At 35.2% G+C, this 17,421-nt stretch overlaps 1 protein-coding gene across 1 annotated transcript; it reads left to right on the plus strand.

Annotated features, from left to right (window-relative positions):
• Window positions 1–4,852: 4,852 nt before the first annotated feature.
• Window positions 4,853–11,030, plus strand: LOC149194833 (uncharacterized). Its single transcript, XM_089407819.1, has 5 exons — window positions 4,853–5,128; window positions 5,333–6,156; window positions 6,211–6,925; window positions 7,039–10,181; window positions 10,907–11,030. Exons 1-5 carry the CDS (start codon window positions 4,853–4,855, stop codon window positions 11,028–11,030), a joined length of 5,082 nt encoding a protein of 1,693 aa, XP_089263945.1.
• Window positions 11,031–17,421: the final 6,391 nt, after the last annotated feature.

The raw sequence follows: 17,421 nt of genomic DNA on the forward strand, positions 1-17,421 counted from the left end.
ATGGGCATACCCAATTTGATTGAGTTTTCCAAAAGCATTAAAAGATGGAAGCCTTCAAAAGATTTCCGAGTTTTACACAAGTTTTATCATTGTGCATCATTGTATGTTTGATAAGTGTTATCAAACACAAATTTTATTAATAAGGAAAAGAAAAATTATATAAAATCTGCAATAGCTTACACATAATCACTCAACACCTTTGCAAGTGAAGCGAAACAAGACTCAAAAAACCTTGTTTTCTAAAATAATTTTTTTATAGATCACTTATTTCATTCACAAGTGTCCATTTACATTTAATACACTTCTAACAACACTCATAACTATTTTCCTAAATTAATTCCTAAGAAACAAGACCTTTCTAGATGTAATATCTCTTATAACAACTAGCTATCTTAAAATGTATCCAATATTTAATTAAATATTATACTCTAAATAGTTAAACTATAGTTTCTGTTTCTAAGATAATCTAATAGTTTGATATGAGAGCTAGTGTAAAGTCTATTGAGAAAAATTATTTACTCCAAAATAACCTTCTCAAAATAAGGTTTAATAAGGTCGGCTTTGTGAATTTATTTTAATTTTAAATTAATTAATTATATATATATATATATATATATATATATATATATATATATATATATATATATATATATATATATAGATAGATAGATATAGAATCTAAAATCGAAATAAATTGTATTCCTTTTATCATAATAAAATAAATTAAAATATTATTTTTAAATTAAATTTCAAATATTATTTGATAAAATATCACTAACAAAATAATGATTAGTTACTGTGATATGTTTGAGGGTTGGGCTTGAAGTGTGCCCTAAAAGTAGTTTTGGTTGGCTAAAAGCTCGTCTCTTTGAGATGTAAAGAAACATGTTAATGACCCAAGACCCAGAGATATCTTCAAAGACTAAAAGTTTGCTCCCTTACTAACCAATAGAAAGGTAATTCTAGGCAGTATGGTTATCCTTGAACAAAAATGATGAGTCATCCTACATTAGCAAATGACAACCAATAATAGTTGTCACCCCTATTATATTGAAAGCTAAATTATGATACGTTTTCTCATTATTTAAAAAGATAACATGTCTAAAGAGAGAAATATATAATTAAAAAAACATATAAATTTATTGATTCAAATAAGTCAATTAATTTTGGTTATTTATAAATTAATGATAAATTACAGATATTTGTAAATGTAAATTTCTTATTTTCTTTAAAAATAAAATAAATTTTAAATAATAAATAATAAAATATATTTTTTATTATTTAAAAAATAAAATAACAATCAAAAAATATTTTTAATTATTAATATTTACAAATATGAAATTTATTTTAATTATTTGTATTTACAATTATAAAATTTATTGTATTGAAAAAATCATTCTTAATATTAGAAAATGTGTTTTTTCCATAGTAAAATGCAAAATGATTATTTTGATATTTATAAAAATCAATATGAGATTCATTAAAGTAGTTAGAAAGTATTGAATTGTATGATAAGAAAATGTCTTTTTTTTCCATAATAGAATGAAAATTAATTATTTTGATATTTATGAAAATCAATATGAGATTCTTTAAAGTGGTTAGAAAGTATAGAAATGTATGATAAAAAAAATGGACAACATTAACATGTTGTATATAGATTCAAGATCTTAGCTATTATAACAATATATTTTTAATATACACATAACAAGTAAGACAAAATTGAACCTAGGTACCTAGGATCACAATTATTCTTTTTCATCTCTTAATTAAATCTAATTAACAAAATTACATAACCATTTTAATAAATATATAATTATAAATTAAAATTTTCAACTTACATAATTTTAACTATTTTTTTTGGTAAGTAAGCACCTACGGGGATTTGAACCAGTGACCTATCGCAAGGAGTGTCTTAACAGTGCACCCATTCACCATCAATCCAAAGCCCCGTGGCCAATTTTAACTAAAAATTAAGAAAGGTTACAATATAATATTGAACAAGATATAACTAGCATTTACACTAGATGTTGTAAAGGAAATGTTGTAAGGAATAAATTGAAGGACGCAAATACAGCAAATGCCAAAAGTGTTAAGAAACATGGCATGTAGTAAAAAATTGTCCCAAGCGACTGCAAAATAATAGAGTCCTGAAATGTAGTGGAAGGCCTAAATGGTGTGAATGAGCTCACAATGAACATTATGTGGAATACAATGAAGAAGAGACTCGTGATAAAGAAGAAGCAAAATAAAACCAGGAAAACATTCTTTTCAAAGAGGATTCATTAGAGGAAACAAAAATCAATGAGGAAGAAGTGCATGTCAAAGAGGATCTTTCAGACTCAACAATAGAGGAATCCCACGTTTAGCAAACCCTCATGAATGTTGGATTCAGACTCAACAATAGAGGAATCCCACATTTACTGAACCCTCATGAATGTTGGATTTAGACTCAACAATAGAGCATCCCACATTTAGCGAACCCTCATGAATGTTGGATCCCCATCCAAATCCTTAGTAAATCAGGTTGGAAAATAAAATTTCTTTGGCTCATTAGGCACATGAGGAAGAACCTACAAAAAGGGAAAAACACATTGAAGAAAACTTAGATAAGAGTTAAAATACGGGTTGGATCCAAGTTGAGAAAAATTTGAAATTATCTCACCAAGGAAAATGAGAAGTGAGTCAAAATCAAATCAACAAATAGTAAGAAATGGAATATAAATGTATTTGGATTTTGGGAGTTTTTAAAAACATTTTTAGCTGGAAAGGTAATTAAATTCTACCCCTTAGATTTATCTTAAAATATGATTTGGATCCAAGTTCAGAAAAAATTGAAATTATCTCATCAAGGAAAATGAGAAGTCAGTGAAAATCAAATAAAAAAATAGTAAGAAATGGAATATAAATGTATTTGGATCTTGGGAGTGTTTTAAAACATTTTTAGCTGGAAAGGTAATTAAATTCTTATATAACGAAGTTTCTCCTTGAAAATTTGGATTGAGACATAGTGTTCATTCTCAAACATACAAGGGATATTGGCAACACTAAATAAATGTAATGGTTTTGGACCTCCATATTTGTTTCTTTAAAAAAATAATGCTAGGAATTATTGTAATTGTTTTTTATATATAATATAAAGATATAAATGCATTTATATATATGCCAACAAAATTTAAAAATTAAAATATTTTTTAATATAGATATGTTTCTTTTATATATTATTTAAATATTAGACTTCTATTATAGTAGCGTATACTCATATAAATTTATATAATTTAAATATATAATATAAATAAAGAATTAACATAGATATTTATATTAAAAAATCATATATAATAATAATAATAAAATCTTTTTCAATATACATATTTCTTTTTACATGTTTAACTTTTATATTTTATTCAAATACGACACGCACATCTTCAATTTGCATGATTTTTTTACCTATTTAGTTGTTCTATTTTAGTAAAACATCATAGCTATATATAATGGTTTATAAAAATATAAATTTATATATGATATAAAAAAAAACAAATTACACATGTATATTTAAAAATAATAAATTATTACAATTGTTTTTAATTTACTATATATATTATTTGATTGAAATGTTACACTTCTATTATTATTTATAAGTATATAAATTCATATATATATATATATATATATATATATAAATATATAAACAACAATATATGTTTTTTTTACCTGCTTAATTTTTATATTTCATTAAAATATTACAATTTTATTATCATTATTTATAAATATATAAATTTATAAAATTTAAGTTTATAGGATTTAATATTTCTATTATAAGTAATCAGATATTATAATTTTATTATAACTATTTACAAATATATAAATTTATATAATATAAATAAAAAATTAATACACATATTAATATTAAAAAATAATATATAATAATAATAATAAATTATTATTTTTTTAATAAAGATATGTGTTTTTAAATGTTTAACATACATATATATAGATATAGATATATATATAGATATGAATCTTTTCACATTTTTAGTTCTTATATTTTATTAAAACATTATAGCTATATATAATGGTTTATAAATATATAAATTTATATATGATATAAAACAAGTATTATACATGTATATTTAAAAATAATGAATTCATACAATTTTTTTTTTGTTGATTAGCAGAATCGACAATGGTGGTGGTATCGTACTCATGTTACACGATGTCGAATCCCAACCGCTGCCACTATAACCTCTAGGAGGAACCACCTAGTCCGCAAGAATGGCTCTCGGTTAAGACGAGACTCAACTGGTGACTACACAATGGCACGGACAACTTAGTAGATCATCCGTTGGCCACGAGACCAAACCTCTACGGGCTAATACAATCTTTTTTAATTTACATAATTTTTGTATTTATATTTTATATTTGATTTAAATGTTACACTTCTATTGGTTGAAAACAAATTCTTAATAAAATGACACGGGAGAGGGATGCATGGGCTAGGGTTTGATCCGGGAACCCTAGGCCATAGGCCTAGGTGATGCAGGTGGCGCAGGGAGGTTTCGGTCGGTACGGGGTTAGGGGTAGCTGGCGTATACACCGAGGACGGTCTGGGCGGACATCTGGAGAAGGCGACAGCTGGGGATTAGGACTGCAAGCTGCTTGTTTCCAGAGAACGGGGTTTTGTGTCTACGGATGTTTCCGGTATTACTCTTTGGCGTTTTTTCGCTGCGGTGAAACCCCTCTGGCGATATTTCCCTTGCGGTCTTTCTTGAAACGGGCAACTCTGAAGTGGTTTCTGCAGTTTTTCTTCAGTCTACGGTTGTAAGGCGGTCTCAGATTTTTACGGAGAGTTTTAACCATGGTAAAACAAAGCGAATCGGTCGATCTTGACCCAGCCCCGGAAGACATCCTTACTGTCTGGGGAAAGGAGGTCACGGAGAAAAATATCAGCGAGATCCTAGGGCATTCAGCCAGCCTTTCGTCTGCATTTTTCCCGGGAGGTGGTCCGTGGCGTTCAAATCCATCAAAAGGGTTATTGGAAGAAAGTCTGGAGCTCGCTAGCGGTTTCGGAAAAGGAGGCAGGGTTTCGGAGGTGATAAACTCTCATACAAGACCGGGCTCGCTGAAAGACAAGGTTAGTTCTCCGCCAAACAGTAAGTCCTCTTCCCCTGTAAAAAAAATTGTTTCATCGGGTGGTCTTGAGGACATCATCAATTTTCCCCAAAACCACGGGGTACGGAGGACGGTGGGGGGTGTTCAGGGTGTTGGGAAAGGTTCGGGAGATAGGAACGTCCAGCCGGCTATTAATAGATCCCTCTTTATAAAATAATCTTTGCAGAGTTCTTCCAAGGGGGAGGGGGTTTTTGTGGGTTTTTGCAAGCTATCGACTTCGGGGGATTCCGCAAACACTTCGTTTCATGGGAAGGCGGAGGTAGGCGGCTCTTCGGCTCAAGGAGAAGCAGGCAGCCCTGTGGAGGGTTTGATTGAAACCCCATCAGGCAATGGTTTTCAAAACATCGTGGATGATGGAAATTTCCATCAAAGGGATGAAGGAGGTTTGAACCCTGCCTCAGGCGGTAGAGAATCAGAGCCGGCACCAGAGAAGGTAGGGGAAAAAAGAAAGAAGGCGAAATCGTGGAAAAAGAAACGGGTCTCAAACCTGGTTCTAGGTATGGACGTTCAGGTCGAGGATGCTCTGGATGTGGCAGAATGTACTCTTGTGGGCAGAGCAAGAGGGAGGTATGTTTCTGGAAAATTTTTAAAGCAGTGGGCAGAGAGTCAGTGGTTGGAGACCCCGGCAAAATCTTTCAGGACCGCCACGTTGGTAAAGGGTTGGTTTATGGTAAAATTCGATTCAAAGGAAGCTATGGAATGGGTCGAGGGGAGAAACTGGGCTTTCGGGAATAGGCCTGTCTTTTTTAAAAGATGGACTCCTCTGTTTGATGCTTCGAAGGAGAAGGTTGACGAAATCCCCGTATGGGTTAGGGCACCAAATCTCCCTCCATTCTTATGGGTGGACTCAGTCTTTAAGTCAATTGGGAACCATTTGGGCACTTATCTGGATGCTGATAGATCTTTCCTGCATACCTTTGAAAGAGCGGTGGCGAGGATCCTCGTAAGGCTTAATCCGACGGATGGGCTTGCTGAATCATTTACATTGCAGTATAAGGACTATGTTTACGAGTAGATCTTAGATTATGAACTTTTCCCCTTCAGATGCCACTGCTGTCATGAGTATAGGCACTTAGCGAGGGATTGTCCGCTGGGGAAAAGAAGAAGAAAGGCACAGCACAAGGAAGAGGAATGGGAGGAATTGCTGGGGAATCCCGAGGTTCAGATGAAGGCAAGTAGCACGGAGGTTGATCATCAGAATGAAGACCCTATACACCTGTCGAATGAAGGCGTGCCGCGGAAGGAGGAGCTCCCGGATCATGACGCAAAAGTCCAGCCTCACCTGGAAATACCAGAAGCAGCTCTGGTCGCCCCATCTGAGGAAGCCCCATCCGGTATGCAGTCTTCTCCATTATTTTTCTCTGTAAATTCTGAATCTTTTAATGGTGACATAGTGTCAGATGTCCCTATGGTTCCAAATTATGATGATCCTCTTCAAAACATTGAATCACTCTCAGAAGCTATTCCTTCTCTAAATCTGAACTGTGAGGATCTTCCTAAGAAGAGTCAGGGGTTGGGTAGTTCGTCTGCTGTCCGACATTATAACCTCAGATCTCACAATAAGAGACCCTCCTTCACCCATGACATCCTGGAGACGGTGGGTGGTCTTAGTCCTGAGACGTCTAAGGGCACCTCTAAGAAAGGCAGAGGGCGGAAATCTCTTTTTTCAAAAGCTCAAGTTAAGGCAAAATTTGATGTGGCTGACGGGAAACAAATGTCGATCCCTGGGGCGCTTAGAGCAGCGAAAACCCCTGAGTCGGTTATCAAATGATCTGTCTTTCCTGGAATTGCAGGGGTTTAGCTAGTAAACCCAAAAAACTAGCTCTGAAAGATCTCATCACTCGTCACAACCCGGATTTAGTTTTTCTCCAGGAAACCTTGGGCAAAAGTGCTGAAGTTGAATCCATTCTGCGATCCCTCTTTCCGGGTTGGGCTTTCATTGCACTAGATGTTGCTGGTCACTCTGGAGGTCTTGCCATTGGCTTTAAGGAAGGAAGATTTAAGGTACAAAATTGCTGGGGATCGCCTCATGCTCTTGGTATGGAGATTCTCTCGGCTGATTTTGATCAGCCTTTGTTGTTTATAAATGTGTATGGACCCTGTCAGGGTAGGGTCTCTTTTTGGAATGACTTCTTTTCAAAAGAGCTTCTAACAGATAAAACCCTGATAATAGGGGGTGATCTAAATTTCTCCCTGGGGATTGCAGAAGCTTGGGGACCCTCTGCGAGGGAAGACCCGTTGACAAATTTTTTTTCAAAAGCTCTTCAGACTTCAAAATTGATTGATGTAAATATTATAAAGGCTAAACCGACTTGGAGGAACAGAAGAACGGGAGAGGGGAGAATTGCAAAGAGATTGGATCGTTTTCTCATCAATGAACCGCTGGCTTCATATATTCCTCTGTTCAGGCAATGGGTGGGGGAAGGGGGAAACTCGGATCATTTTCCCATTTTCCTTGAATTCTCAAAGCCCCCTGCCAAGCCGGCCACACCTTTCAAATTCAATGCCTCTTGGCTACAGGAGGAGTCTTATCAACAGCTCTTCAGGAATACCTGGAGACATCTGGGTCCAAATTCTCCGGATAACAAAGGAGGCCATTTTATGGAGAATTTAAAAAGGCTTAAGAGAGCAACCATCGAATGGGCTTCAGCAAGAAGAAGAAAACAAAATGAGGAGTTGGTTAAAATTGAGGAGGCTCTAAGTTTGCTGGAAGATCCTGAAGCGGATGCTTATGTAACCCAGGAGTCGAAAGAAAAAATTTTGGCTTTAGAAAAGAGTAGAGCAAAGATTTTGTTGGACAAAGAAGAGGAGTGGAGGCTGAAAAGTAGGGCCATTTGGTTGAAAGCTGGGGACGAAAATACAAAATTTTTCCATAATTATGCAAAGGGCCGGAAAAATGCAAATACTATATGGAAGATGAAAGATCCTGAAGGGAGGGAGGTGTCTTCTTTTGAAGTCGTTTCATCTTTGGGTAAGAGCCATTTTCAATCTCTCTTTTCTGATCCTGGGGGGATCTCTTTAGCCGAAATTATCAGAACAGCCCAAGCTTTCCCTAGGTTCGTGGAAGAGGAGGAAGCTGAAAATCTCTATAGGGAAGTGGATAAGGAGGAAGTAGAGCGTATTATAAAAGCAATGCCAAAAGATAAAAGCCCGGGCCCGGATGGCTGGACTATAGAGCTTTTTTCTCACTTTTTTGATCTTATTGGTGATGAGCTTACTGAGGTGGTGGAGGAATCTAGAAAGAAAGGTGAAATCTATAGCCCTTTCAACTCTACTTTCATTGCACTCATTCCAAAAAAAGAGAATCCAGATTCTTTTGAAGACTTCAGACCCATCTCCCTTTGCAATACCATTTACAAGATAATAGCTAAAATCATTGCGGTTCGTCTGAAGCCTATTTTATCTGGTTGTATCTCAAATGAGCAGTTTGGTTTCCTGGATGGTCGGCAAATTCACGAAGCAATAGGGGTGGCCCAGGAAACCATCCACAGCATCAGGCAAGCAAAGAAAAAAGGGGCAGTGTTAAAAATTGATCTTTCCAAAGCCTATGACAGGATTAGCTGGTCGTATCTCAGATTATTACTGACACACCTTGGATTCAAGTTGGAGTTTATAAATTGGATAATGGGGTGCATTACAAATGTAAGTTTCGATGTGTTGATAAATGGGGCTGCCTCCCATTTTTTCAAAAGCCAGAGAGGTTTGAGACAAGGATGCCCTCTTTCTCCCTTGCTCTTCCTCCTGGCTGCTGAAGGCCTCAGTAGACTAATATTAAAAGCAAAGCAATCAGGTTTGCTCACAGGTTTGGAGGTTGCTGTTAACCTTTTCATAACTCATCTACTATTTGTTGATGATATATTGTTATTCTTAAATGGGAATTTAAATGAAATAAAAGTTCTTAAAGATATCATTGATCTGTTTCTGAAAGCTACAGGACTTCAAATTAATCCCAGAAAGTCTCATTTTATCTTGGAAGGCTTCAACAGGCAAGAGGAAACTGCAATTACATCCTACTTGCCTTTTGAAACCTGCCATATGGATCGGCCTTTCAAGTACCTTGGGTTTTGGTTAAAGCCGTCTTCATACCGAAAACAGGATTGGCATTGGTTAGTGGCAAAAATTGAACAAAGGATATCGCACTGGAGTTTCAAGTGGTTATCAAGAGCCGGTAGATTGACTCTGGTAAATTCAGTTCTCCAAGCCATTCCGGTCTTCTGGGCAGCGCTGACTTGGATCCCCAAAGGGATTATTCATAAAATCAAGCAGATTTGTAGCAGATTTCTGTGGTCTGGTTCTAAGGAAGACTCAGTGCTTCCCTGGGTAGCTTGGGATAAGATTGCTAGACCAAAGGAGTGGGGAGGGTGGGGAGTAAAGCAACTCGTGGATTTCTGCCAATCTTTGGCGGCAAAATCAGGATGGCGAATTGTTAAGGCGGAGAACCTTTGGACTAGAGTAGTCAAAAGGAAATACATTGATCCAGTACCGCTTGAAGACTGGATCAGAAGTCCAAACAAAAAAGGGAGAAATTGCTCGGTCATTTGGAAGGCAACCACTGAGGCATTTAAAATCATAGAACAAGGCTTAGCATGGCAAGTGGGGAATGGAGAAAGTCTGTGGATTGGAAAGGACCCTTGGGTAGGGTGCAATGACCTGTTTGCTTTATCTCCTGGTCTGATTGCACACCTTGATACAAAAGGAATCAAAAATTTAAATCAGATAGCAATCATGGAGTTATCGTCCATCTGGGGACAGGCTTGGAAATCAGAAGAGGACTTGGACATCGATCCCATTTGGAGAGCTGAGTGGCGGGGTTTCATCCAGGAACTAAATCGATCAAATGTTAGGCTAAAGGACATACCAGATTCACTGGTTTGGGCACATGCAGAGACTGGTCTTTACTCCCCAAAGGCCGGCTATAACTTCCTGATGAAAAGAAAGGGGTGGGACCCCCCGGTTTGGTGGGCGAAACCTCTGTTTAAGCTGAAATGCCCCAAAAAGGCCAGAATCTTTCTCTGGTGCGCTTTAAAAAACAAGATCCCCACTTGGGAAATTCTTCAAGCTCGTTTCAAGCAGGGGCCGAGTAGATGCCCTCTATGCCTGATTGAATCTGAATCCATTCCTCACCTTTTTTTGAGCTGTACTTTCACTAAACAAGTTTGGGAGGAAACAAAAAAACTTTTGAACATTTCTGCGAGATGGGAAGGGGAAGATCTATCAGCAGCATGGGAATTCTGGTGGTCCCACTATCTTGAGAAAAACCTGAGGAACCTTCCTCCTATTGTCTGTTGGGGTATTTGGATTGCCCGGATGTCATTGCAATTCAAGCCGCAGCCATATTAGCTAGCATTCCTGAACCGGAGAGTCCTCAAACTTCAAATCAGCGAAAGGAATTCGTCATCAGAGAAGGCATCCCCTGGGCCTTTTTTGACGGGGCAGCTCAAAACAACATCACTGGAGCCGGAATTATAATTCATCTAAGTCCCTCTCATTCATTAAAAGCCTCAGTAGGTCTTGGGATGGGCACAAACAATTTTGCTGAATTATCAGCCCTAAAACTTCTCCTTTGCTGGCTCATTCATAGAAATATCCTCACAGTTCAGATTTTTGGAGACTCTGCAAATGTGGTAAACTGGGTCAATGGGAAATTTAGATGCAGGAATTATATGTTGATGCCTCTGTTAGAAGAAATCCAAAATTTAAAGATTCATTTTAATGTTTTCTCCATTGATCATATTTACAGGGATAAAAATGAAGAAGCCGACAGGTATTCTAAAGCAGGTTTACAGCAGATTCTGGGTTCGTGGAGGATAACAGAGCAAGTTCAGGATCAGATCCGTGTGTCGGATCTTCCTCCATACTCATAATATATCATCCTTTTTTTGTCTGAACATGTATGAAAATGCTCCTGAAGCAGGAGAGACAGTTTGTTTTTTGTTCTTTTGATATTATGCATTGGGCTGTTTTCCTGATAAAAAGGAGGCCCAGATACTATGAGACAGCTTTGACTGTTATTTTTTGATATGGCTGTACAGGCCGCGGTCAGGAGAGCTTTCTTAGTCTCTTGATAAAAAGATATGGTCTAAAAGACACCACAGAGGAGATTTAAATATCTCTATGGCACAAGCAATCTCTGCTGAATGTTTACTCATTCCTTTTGTAGCTTTTTTATTTTTGATTAATAGAAAAGCTCGGCTTTTTTCTTCGGAAAAAAAAAATGTTACACTTCTATTCTTATTATTTATAAATATATAAATTCATATATATATAAAATAAACATATATATAAATTAATAATATATGTCTTTTTAGATACTTAAGTTTATATTTCATTAAAATATTTCAATTTTATTATATTGTTTATAAATATATATATTTATAACATTTAAGTTTATAGGGTTTAAATAGAAAATTAAAATAAACAAAAATAATAAATGACAACAACCACATTAGATCTCAATTTCACAACCTTTGTTACAATACTGGCCTTCCTAGCCTTTTACAATGCCAAAATTATAGTGAACTCGGGAGGCTTCTCTCCAAGCTTTTTGAGCATAGGAATAAAATCTTAAATCAAAATAAATAATTTGTCTTTTTAGGTCCGATAGATCATTATTTTGTCTCAGTGGACGTTAACCATCATCATTATCATTATATATATGTTTTTATGTTTTTTATTTTTATATTTGACTAAAATATTATATTTCTATTATAACTATTTAGAAATATATAAATTTATATAATTGAATTGTGTTTTATATATTTATAAATAAAAAATAATATATAAAGATATTTAATTTTTTTGAATATATGAGAGAGGTATATTTAAAAATATTAATAAAAATAAAAATATTTTAATAAAATATAAGGAAAGTATACTCATAAACAATTATATATATATAAATATCTTATATTTTAAAAAATCATCAATTAATATTTAAAAATATTAATTAAATTACATTTTAATATATTATGGAGGAGAGTATATTGATAATTTAAAAAATATTAATTTGGTATCTAACAGGAGAGAAAAAGTAAGTAGGAGAGAATTGAAAATAAGAAAATTTTATGGAGAAAATATTTTAGTGATCTAATGTTTAAAATAGAAGAGAGGTAACATGAAGTTAACATATAACATATATATTTATGTCTAAAAAGAAATGAGACAATAAGATAGATCCAACTTAACTTTCAATTTATGAAACATCTAGAAAAAATAACTTAAAAAAAATATTTACAAGTTGAAAAAAAGATTTCATCCTTCTTCATAGTTCATAGACCCAAAATTGAGATTAATCCAAACTAATCTATACTTAAAATTGATTTAAAATTAATAAAATAAAAATTAAATGCTTTCTTTAATCAATTTATTATTACTAATTAATAAATAAATGTAAGACCTATCATTTTTACATATTTTTAATTATTATTATTATTTATAATAATTTTTAAATTTATTGCGAATATTTTTTTATTTAACCTTTTTTTCAATTTAGCACAATTACGTTTATCATCCTATGATATGGCACTTATCAATATGAAAAGGACTTTAGTGGTTTCATCTACTTCAGACATAGAAAGATGTCATTTGCCCCGTGTTCCATTCCTTTTGTCCTTTTTTGATTTTTTCTGCAGGTCACCGCGCCATCCCTTTTTTTTTTGTCTACCATGTCCCCCTGATCTGTCATGTTCCTCACGATGACCAATATCCACGGTGCTATGCATCATTAAATGCTGCGTGGCAGCTCTCCATTACTCCCATCCAGGGATGGGATGGAATTTGATGGGGCAATTTTCCCGTCGAATACTGTTGAAATTTTTTGCCAAACTGTTAAGATTTTTTTTGGTTGAAAATCTACCATTTTGACGAGATCTGTTTTGAAATTCCAACTCTGCTCAAATTCCAACCCTGCTCTCATCTCACTGCAATGATCTTCTAAACCATGTGTGGGAACCTTTCTCTGTGTTCGAAGACTATGTAGTTGGAGCTAGATCCAGTGATGGCAACCCTCGACTGCTCGATAAGAAATTCTCTGCAACCGGACAACGAATCAATCTCATTCTGATGTCCATTATCTGAAACGGACAGTAAAAAAGATGCAAAGAGTTCATAAAAAATGTTATAGAGCATAGTATATATTGTTTAAGGGTTTATAAATATTGGATTCATTTGAGGTTAATACCTTAAATAAATAGTTATCAAGAAGCTCCTGTGCTTGCTTGGAGCAAAGTGTCCAAAGAACCAAGTGGCTTCTATGGCTTCGAGTGGTTGATGTCCTTCAATTTACTATCAATTCGGTCTCCGACATGCAACTCCTTGCTTAATCCAGGATATCTTATGCTTCAACAAACTAATCTGCTCATTAATTCTTCCATATTTCTGCACTAAAATCTCAGGACAGATAATGCTACATAACAGAGTATATATTGTGTAGTGCTTATGAATATAAAACTTGTTTGAGATTATACCTTAAAGATTGCTCAAGAGAATCTTGTTCTTGCTTGGAGCAGTCTCTGGCATTTAAAGCTTCCCAGATCAAAATTTCAAACCTTCGAACTTTCCCACAAAAGACATTAAAGTTAAAATAAGCGAAATATGGAGGAAGTATTAACATGATGGCATGGAGTATTATGCATTTTTTGAGAAAAATGGCGCTTCAACACACTAATCTACTCATTAATTCTTTCATATTTCTGCACTGAAATCTCAGGACAAATAATGCTACATAACAGAGTATATAATGTGCATTGCTTATGAATATAATAGAAGAGAGATGCATATCAGTTAAAAGTAAAGTTTCCAAAACAAAATTAATACTAAACATAAACATGGCAATGCCAACATGCAGAGAGTAATTGATCATCTACCTCAGGCTCAACCCTAACCATATTTTACTATATCAAGATATTTATATAAAGCTGATAAAGTAGTTGCCTCTGCTAATTCAAACCGAGATTCAGTCGATCAGATCACAAGCTCGATAGCTCCTGTAATTCGGCACTAGAAATCTTGCTATACAAGTCATCAAGGTGGGCTATTTATGTTACAAATGAATATGGAGCTCCTTGCAAATGATGAATTCAAGATACCACGCCCTAATCAATTTTGCCGACTAGTCCGCAAATTGTTTCCGCAACGAATTTGTAACCATTTTGATCGAACGGTTGAAACTTTTGCAATCATCTAACATATAATCCTATGGCATACAAGGATGACATGTAACATATAATCCTATAACGTACAAGGATGACATGTGAAAAGAGAGAGGAATTGATTGCAGATGGAAAGCCTTACGGCATAAATATAATTTGGCGATTGAATAATGATCCAACAGCAAAATATCAATTATATATTTTATTATGCTCAATCACTCTGTTAAGAAACCAGCTCAAGAAAAGATAGAAAAGATAGATCAACGCCTTAGAATTCAGCCTCTTCGAGGGGGAAACCTCCTTTACATTACATAAATGAACAATTCTTGGATGATTCAAGTGACAAAACCTCCTTTCTATATATAGGAGTCTAAGGAGTCACAATATAATCCAGCCGACCTAGCAATAATAATATAAAGCCACAAAAATAACAATAGAGGGATTCTATGGGGCACAGAAATAACAATATGGGGGTAATAGGGGCACAACAATATAAATAAGGGGTATAACTACAATAGTAATGGGGTAATCACTAGTATTATAGGGACCCAACATGTGCCTCTCCTTCAAAAAAGTGTTGTCCTCAACGCTTGAGTAGTTCTGGATACTTCTGCATAAAATTCTCATCCTCCCATGTGGAATCTTCAGCGGATAAGTTCTTCCACTTGATAAGATACTCTAAAATTGATCGATTTCGTAGCTGTCAAGTTCTTGTTTCTGTGACTGCTTCCGATTCCAATATAATTTTTCCTTCCTCGTCAAGTTCTAGCAATATTGTTTGAATTGGGAGCTTGTCACCTATAACCTTCTTTAAACATGAAACATGGGAAACTGGGTGCAATTGAGAAGCTGCAGGAAGCTCCAATTTGGATGCCATAGTACCAATCTTTTGCAACACCTTGTACGGACCATAACACTTTGGTGATAATTTATTATCCTTATTAGCTTGCTTTAGGGACATTTGCTTATATGGTTGCAGCCGTAGGAATACCCAATCACCTACATCAAAACTTCTTTCACTGCGATGTCGATCTTCCTGTTGTTTCATTCTATTTTGTGCCAACACGAGGTTATCCTTTAAGAGTTGGAGGACTTGTTGTTGATATTCGAAGTGATGTTCCACTGCCTGAACCTTAGAATTTTCTCTTAAATATGATGTGATGGATGGTGGTTGATACCCATAAAGTGCCATAAAGGGGTCATTTTTGTTGCTGTATGGAAGGAAGTGTTATACCACCGTTCAGCCAGAGGCAACCATTTGACCCGCTATATCTGTTTATCAGATACAAAGCAACGAAGATATCCTTCCAAACATTTGTTTACTATCTCAGTTTTCCCATCAGATTGAGGATGATAAGATGAGCTATGAGCTAACTGAGTACCAAGACAAGAAAATAATTCTAAACAAAAATTTCCAGTGAAAATGGGATCTCTGTCACTTACAATAATCTTTGGGTTTCCATGTAGTTTTTGAACTGTTTCCATAAATGCAGTAGAAACTGTATTGGCTTTAAATGGATTTGATAATGCACAAAAGTGTGCATACTTGGTAAGTCTGTCAACTACTAGCATGATGACACTCTTTCCCTCAGACTTGGGTAAACCTGTGATAAAATCCATTGAAACCTCCTCCAAACGTTGGCTTGGAATGGATAAAGGTTGTAATAGACCCGGTGTCTTAATTGTTTCAACTTTATTTTGTTGGCAAACCAAACATTCCGCCACAAAATTTTGAATATCTGATTTAAGGCCATCCCAAAAAAAATCCTTCTTAACCCTGTGGTAAGTTTTCAAAAATCCTGAGTGCCCTCCTAAGGGAGAAGTGTGCAATTCCATAAGAATCTTTTGCTTTAGCTGCGAATTCTTACAGAGGTATAAGCGATCCTTGTACCATAACGAATCATTTTGCTAGCTAAATGTATAACAAGTACTAGAATCTTGTTGTAGCTTTTGAATAAGTGCCCACACTTCTTCGTCATTCTTCCATTCCTCCCTTGCTTCGTTTATCCAATCTGGTTGGATAATAGAAATGGCACAAAACAATGCTTCCACATCCTCATCCTTTCTTGAGAGTGCATCTGCCACCACATTTTACTTCCCTTTTTTGTAAATGATTTCAAAGTCATAACCCAACATCTTTGTGACCCACTTTTGTTGCTCTTCAGAGGATAATCTTTGTTCTAAAAAGTATTTAAGGCTATCATGATCCTTTTTTACCTTGAAGTGTCTTCCCATTAGGTAGGGTCGCCATTTCTTAAGTGCATGGAGTATTGCCAACATTTCCTTCTCATAAATAGCTTTGCTTAAAAACTTTCCCTTGATTGGACGACTTTCAAAAGCAATGGGTCTTTCATCTTGCATTAGAATAGCACCAATTCCATTTCCTGAAGCATCACATTCCACAATAAAGGTTTTTGTGAAGTCCGATGTAGCTAAGACCGGTGCTTGGCACATTGCCTCTTTAAGATGTTCAAAGGCCTTTGTTGCTTCCGGAGTCCATGAAAATGAATCTTTCTTCAATAATGTTGTTAGAGGTGCTGCTATTCTCCCATAATTCTTAACAAACTTGCGATAATACCCTGTCAACCCAAGAAATCCTCGCAGATGCTTTATGGATGTGGGGATTTTCCATTCCTTAATGGCTTTAATTTTGCTAGGGTCTACCTTAACTCCTTCATGAGATACAATATGACCCAAATATTCCACCTCTTGGACTCCAAAGAAACATTTGGATCCTTTTGCATATAATTGTTTCTCCTCCAATAGTTGTAGCACCCTGTCAACATGTTCAACATGATCCTTCCAAGACTTGCTGTAGATTAGTATATCATCAAAAAATACTAACACAAATTTTCTAAGGAATGGTTTGAAAATTGAATTCATCAAACCTTGAAATGTTGAAGGTGCATTGGTAAGGAAAAAGGCATGACCAAAAATTCATAATGACCCTCATGAGTTCTAAATGTCGTTTTCAGAATGTCTTCAATCTTCATTCTGATTTGATGATATCCCGAACGAAGATCCAACTTGGTGAAGTAAATTGATCCATGCAATTCATCCAGTAATTCATCAATGACGGGAATGGGGAACTTATCTTTAATAGTGA

The sequence above is a fragment of the Pinus tabuliformis genome, chromosome 2_2, assembly GCF_031772625.1.
Source record: "Pinus tabuliformis cultivar Carrire ecotype Pingquan chromosome 2_2, CPIR1, whole genome shotgun sequence".
NCBI classification, from domain to species: domain Eukaryota; kingdom Viridiplantae; phylum Streptophyta; class Pinopsida; order Pinales; family Pinaceae; genus Pinus; species Pinus tabuliformis.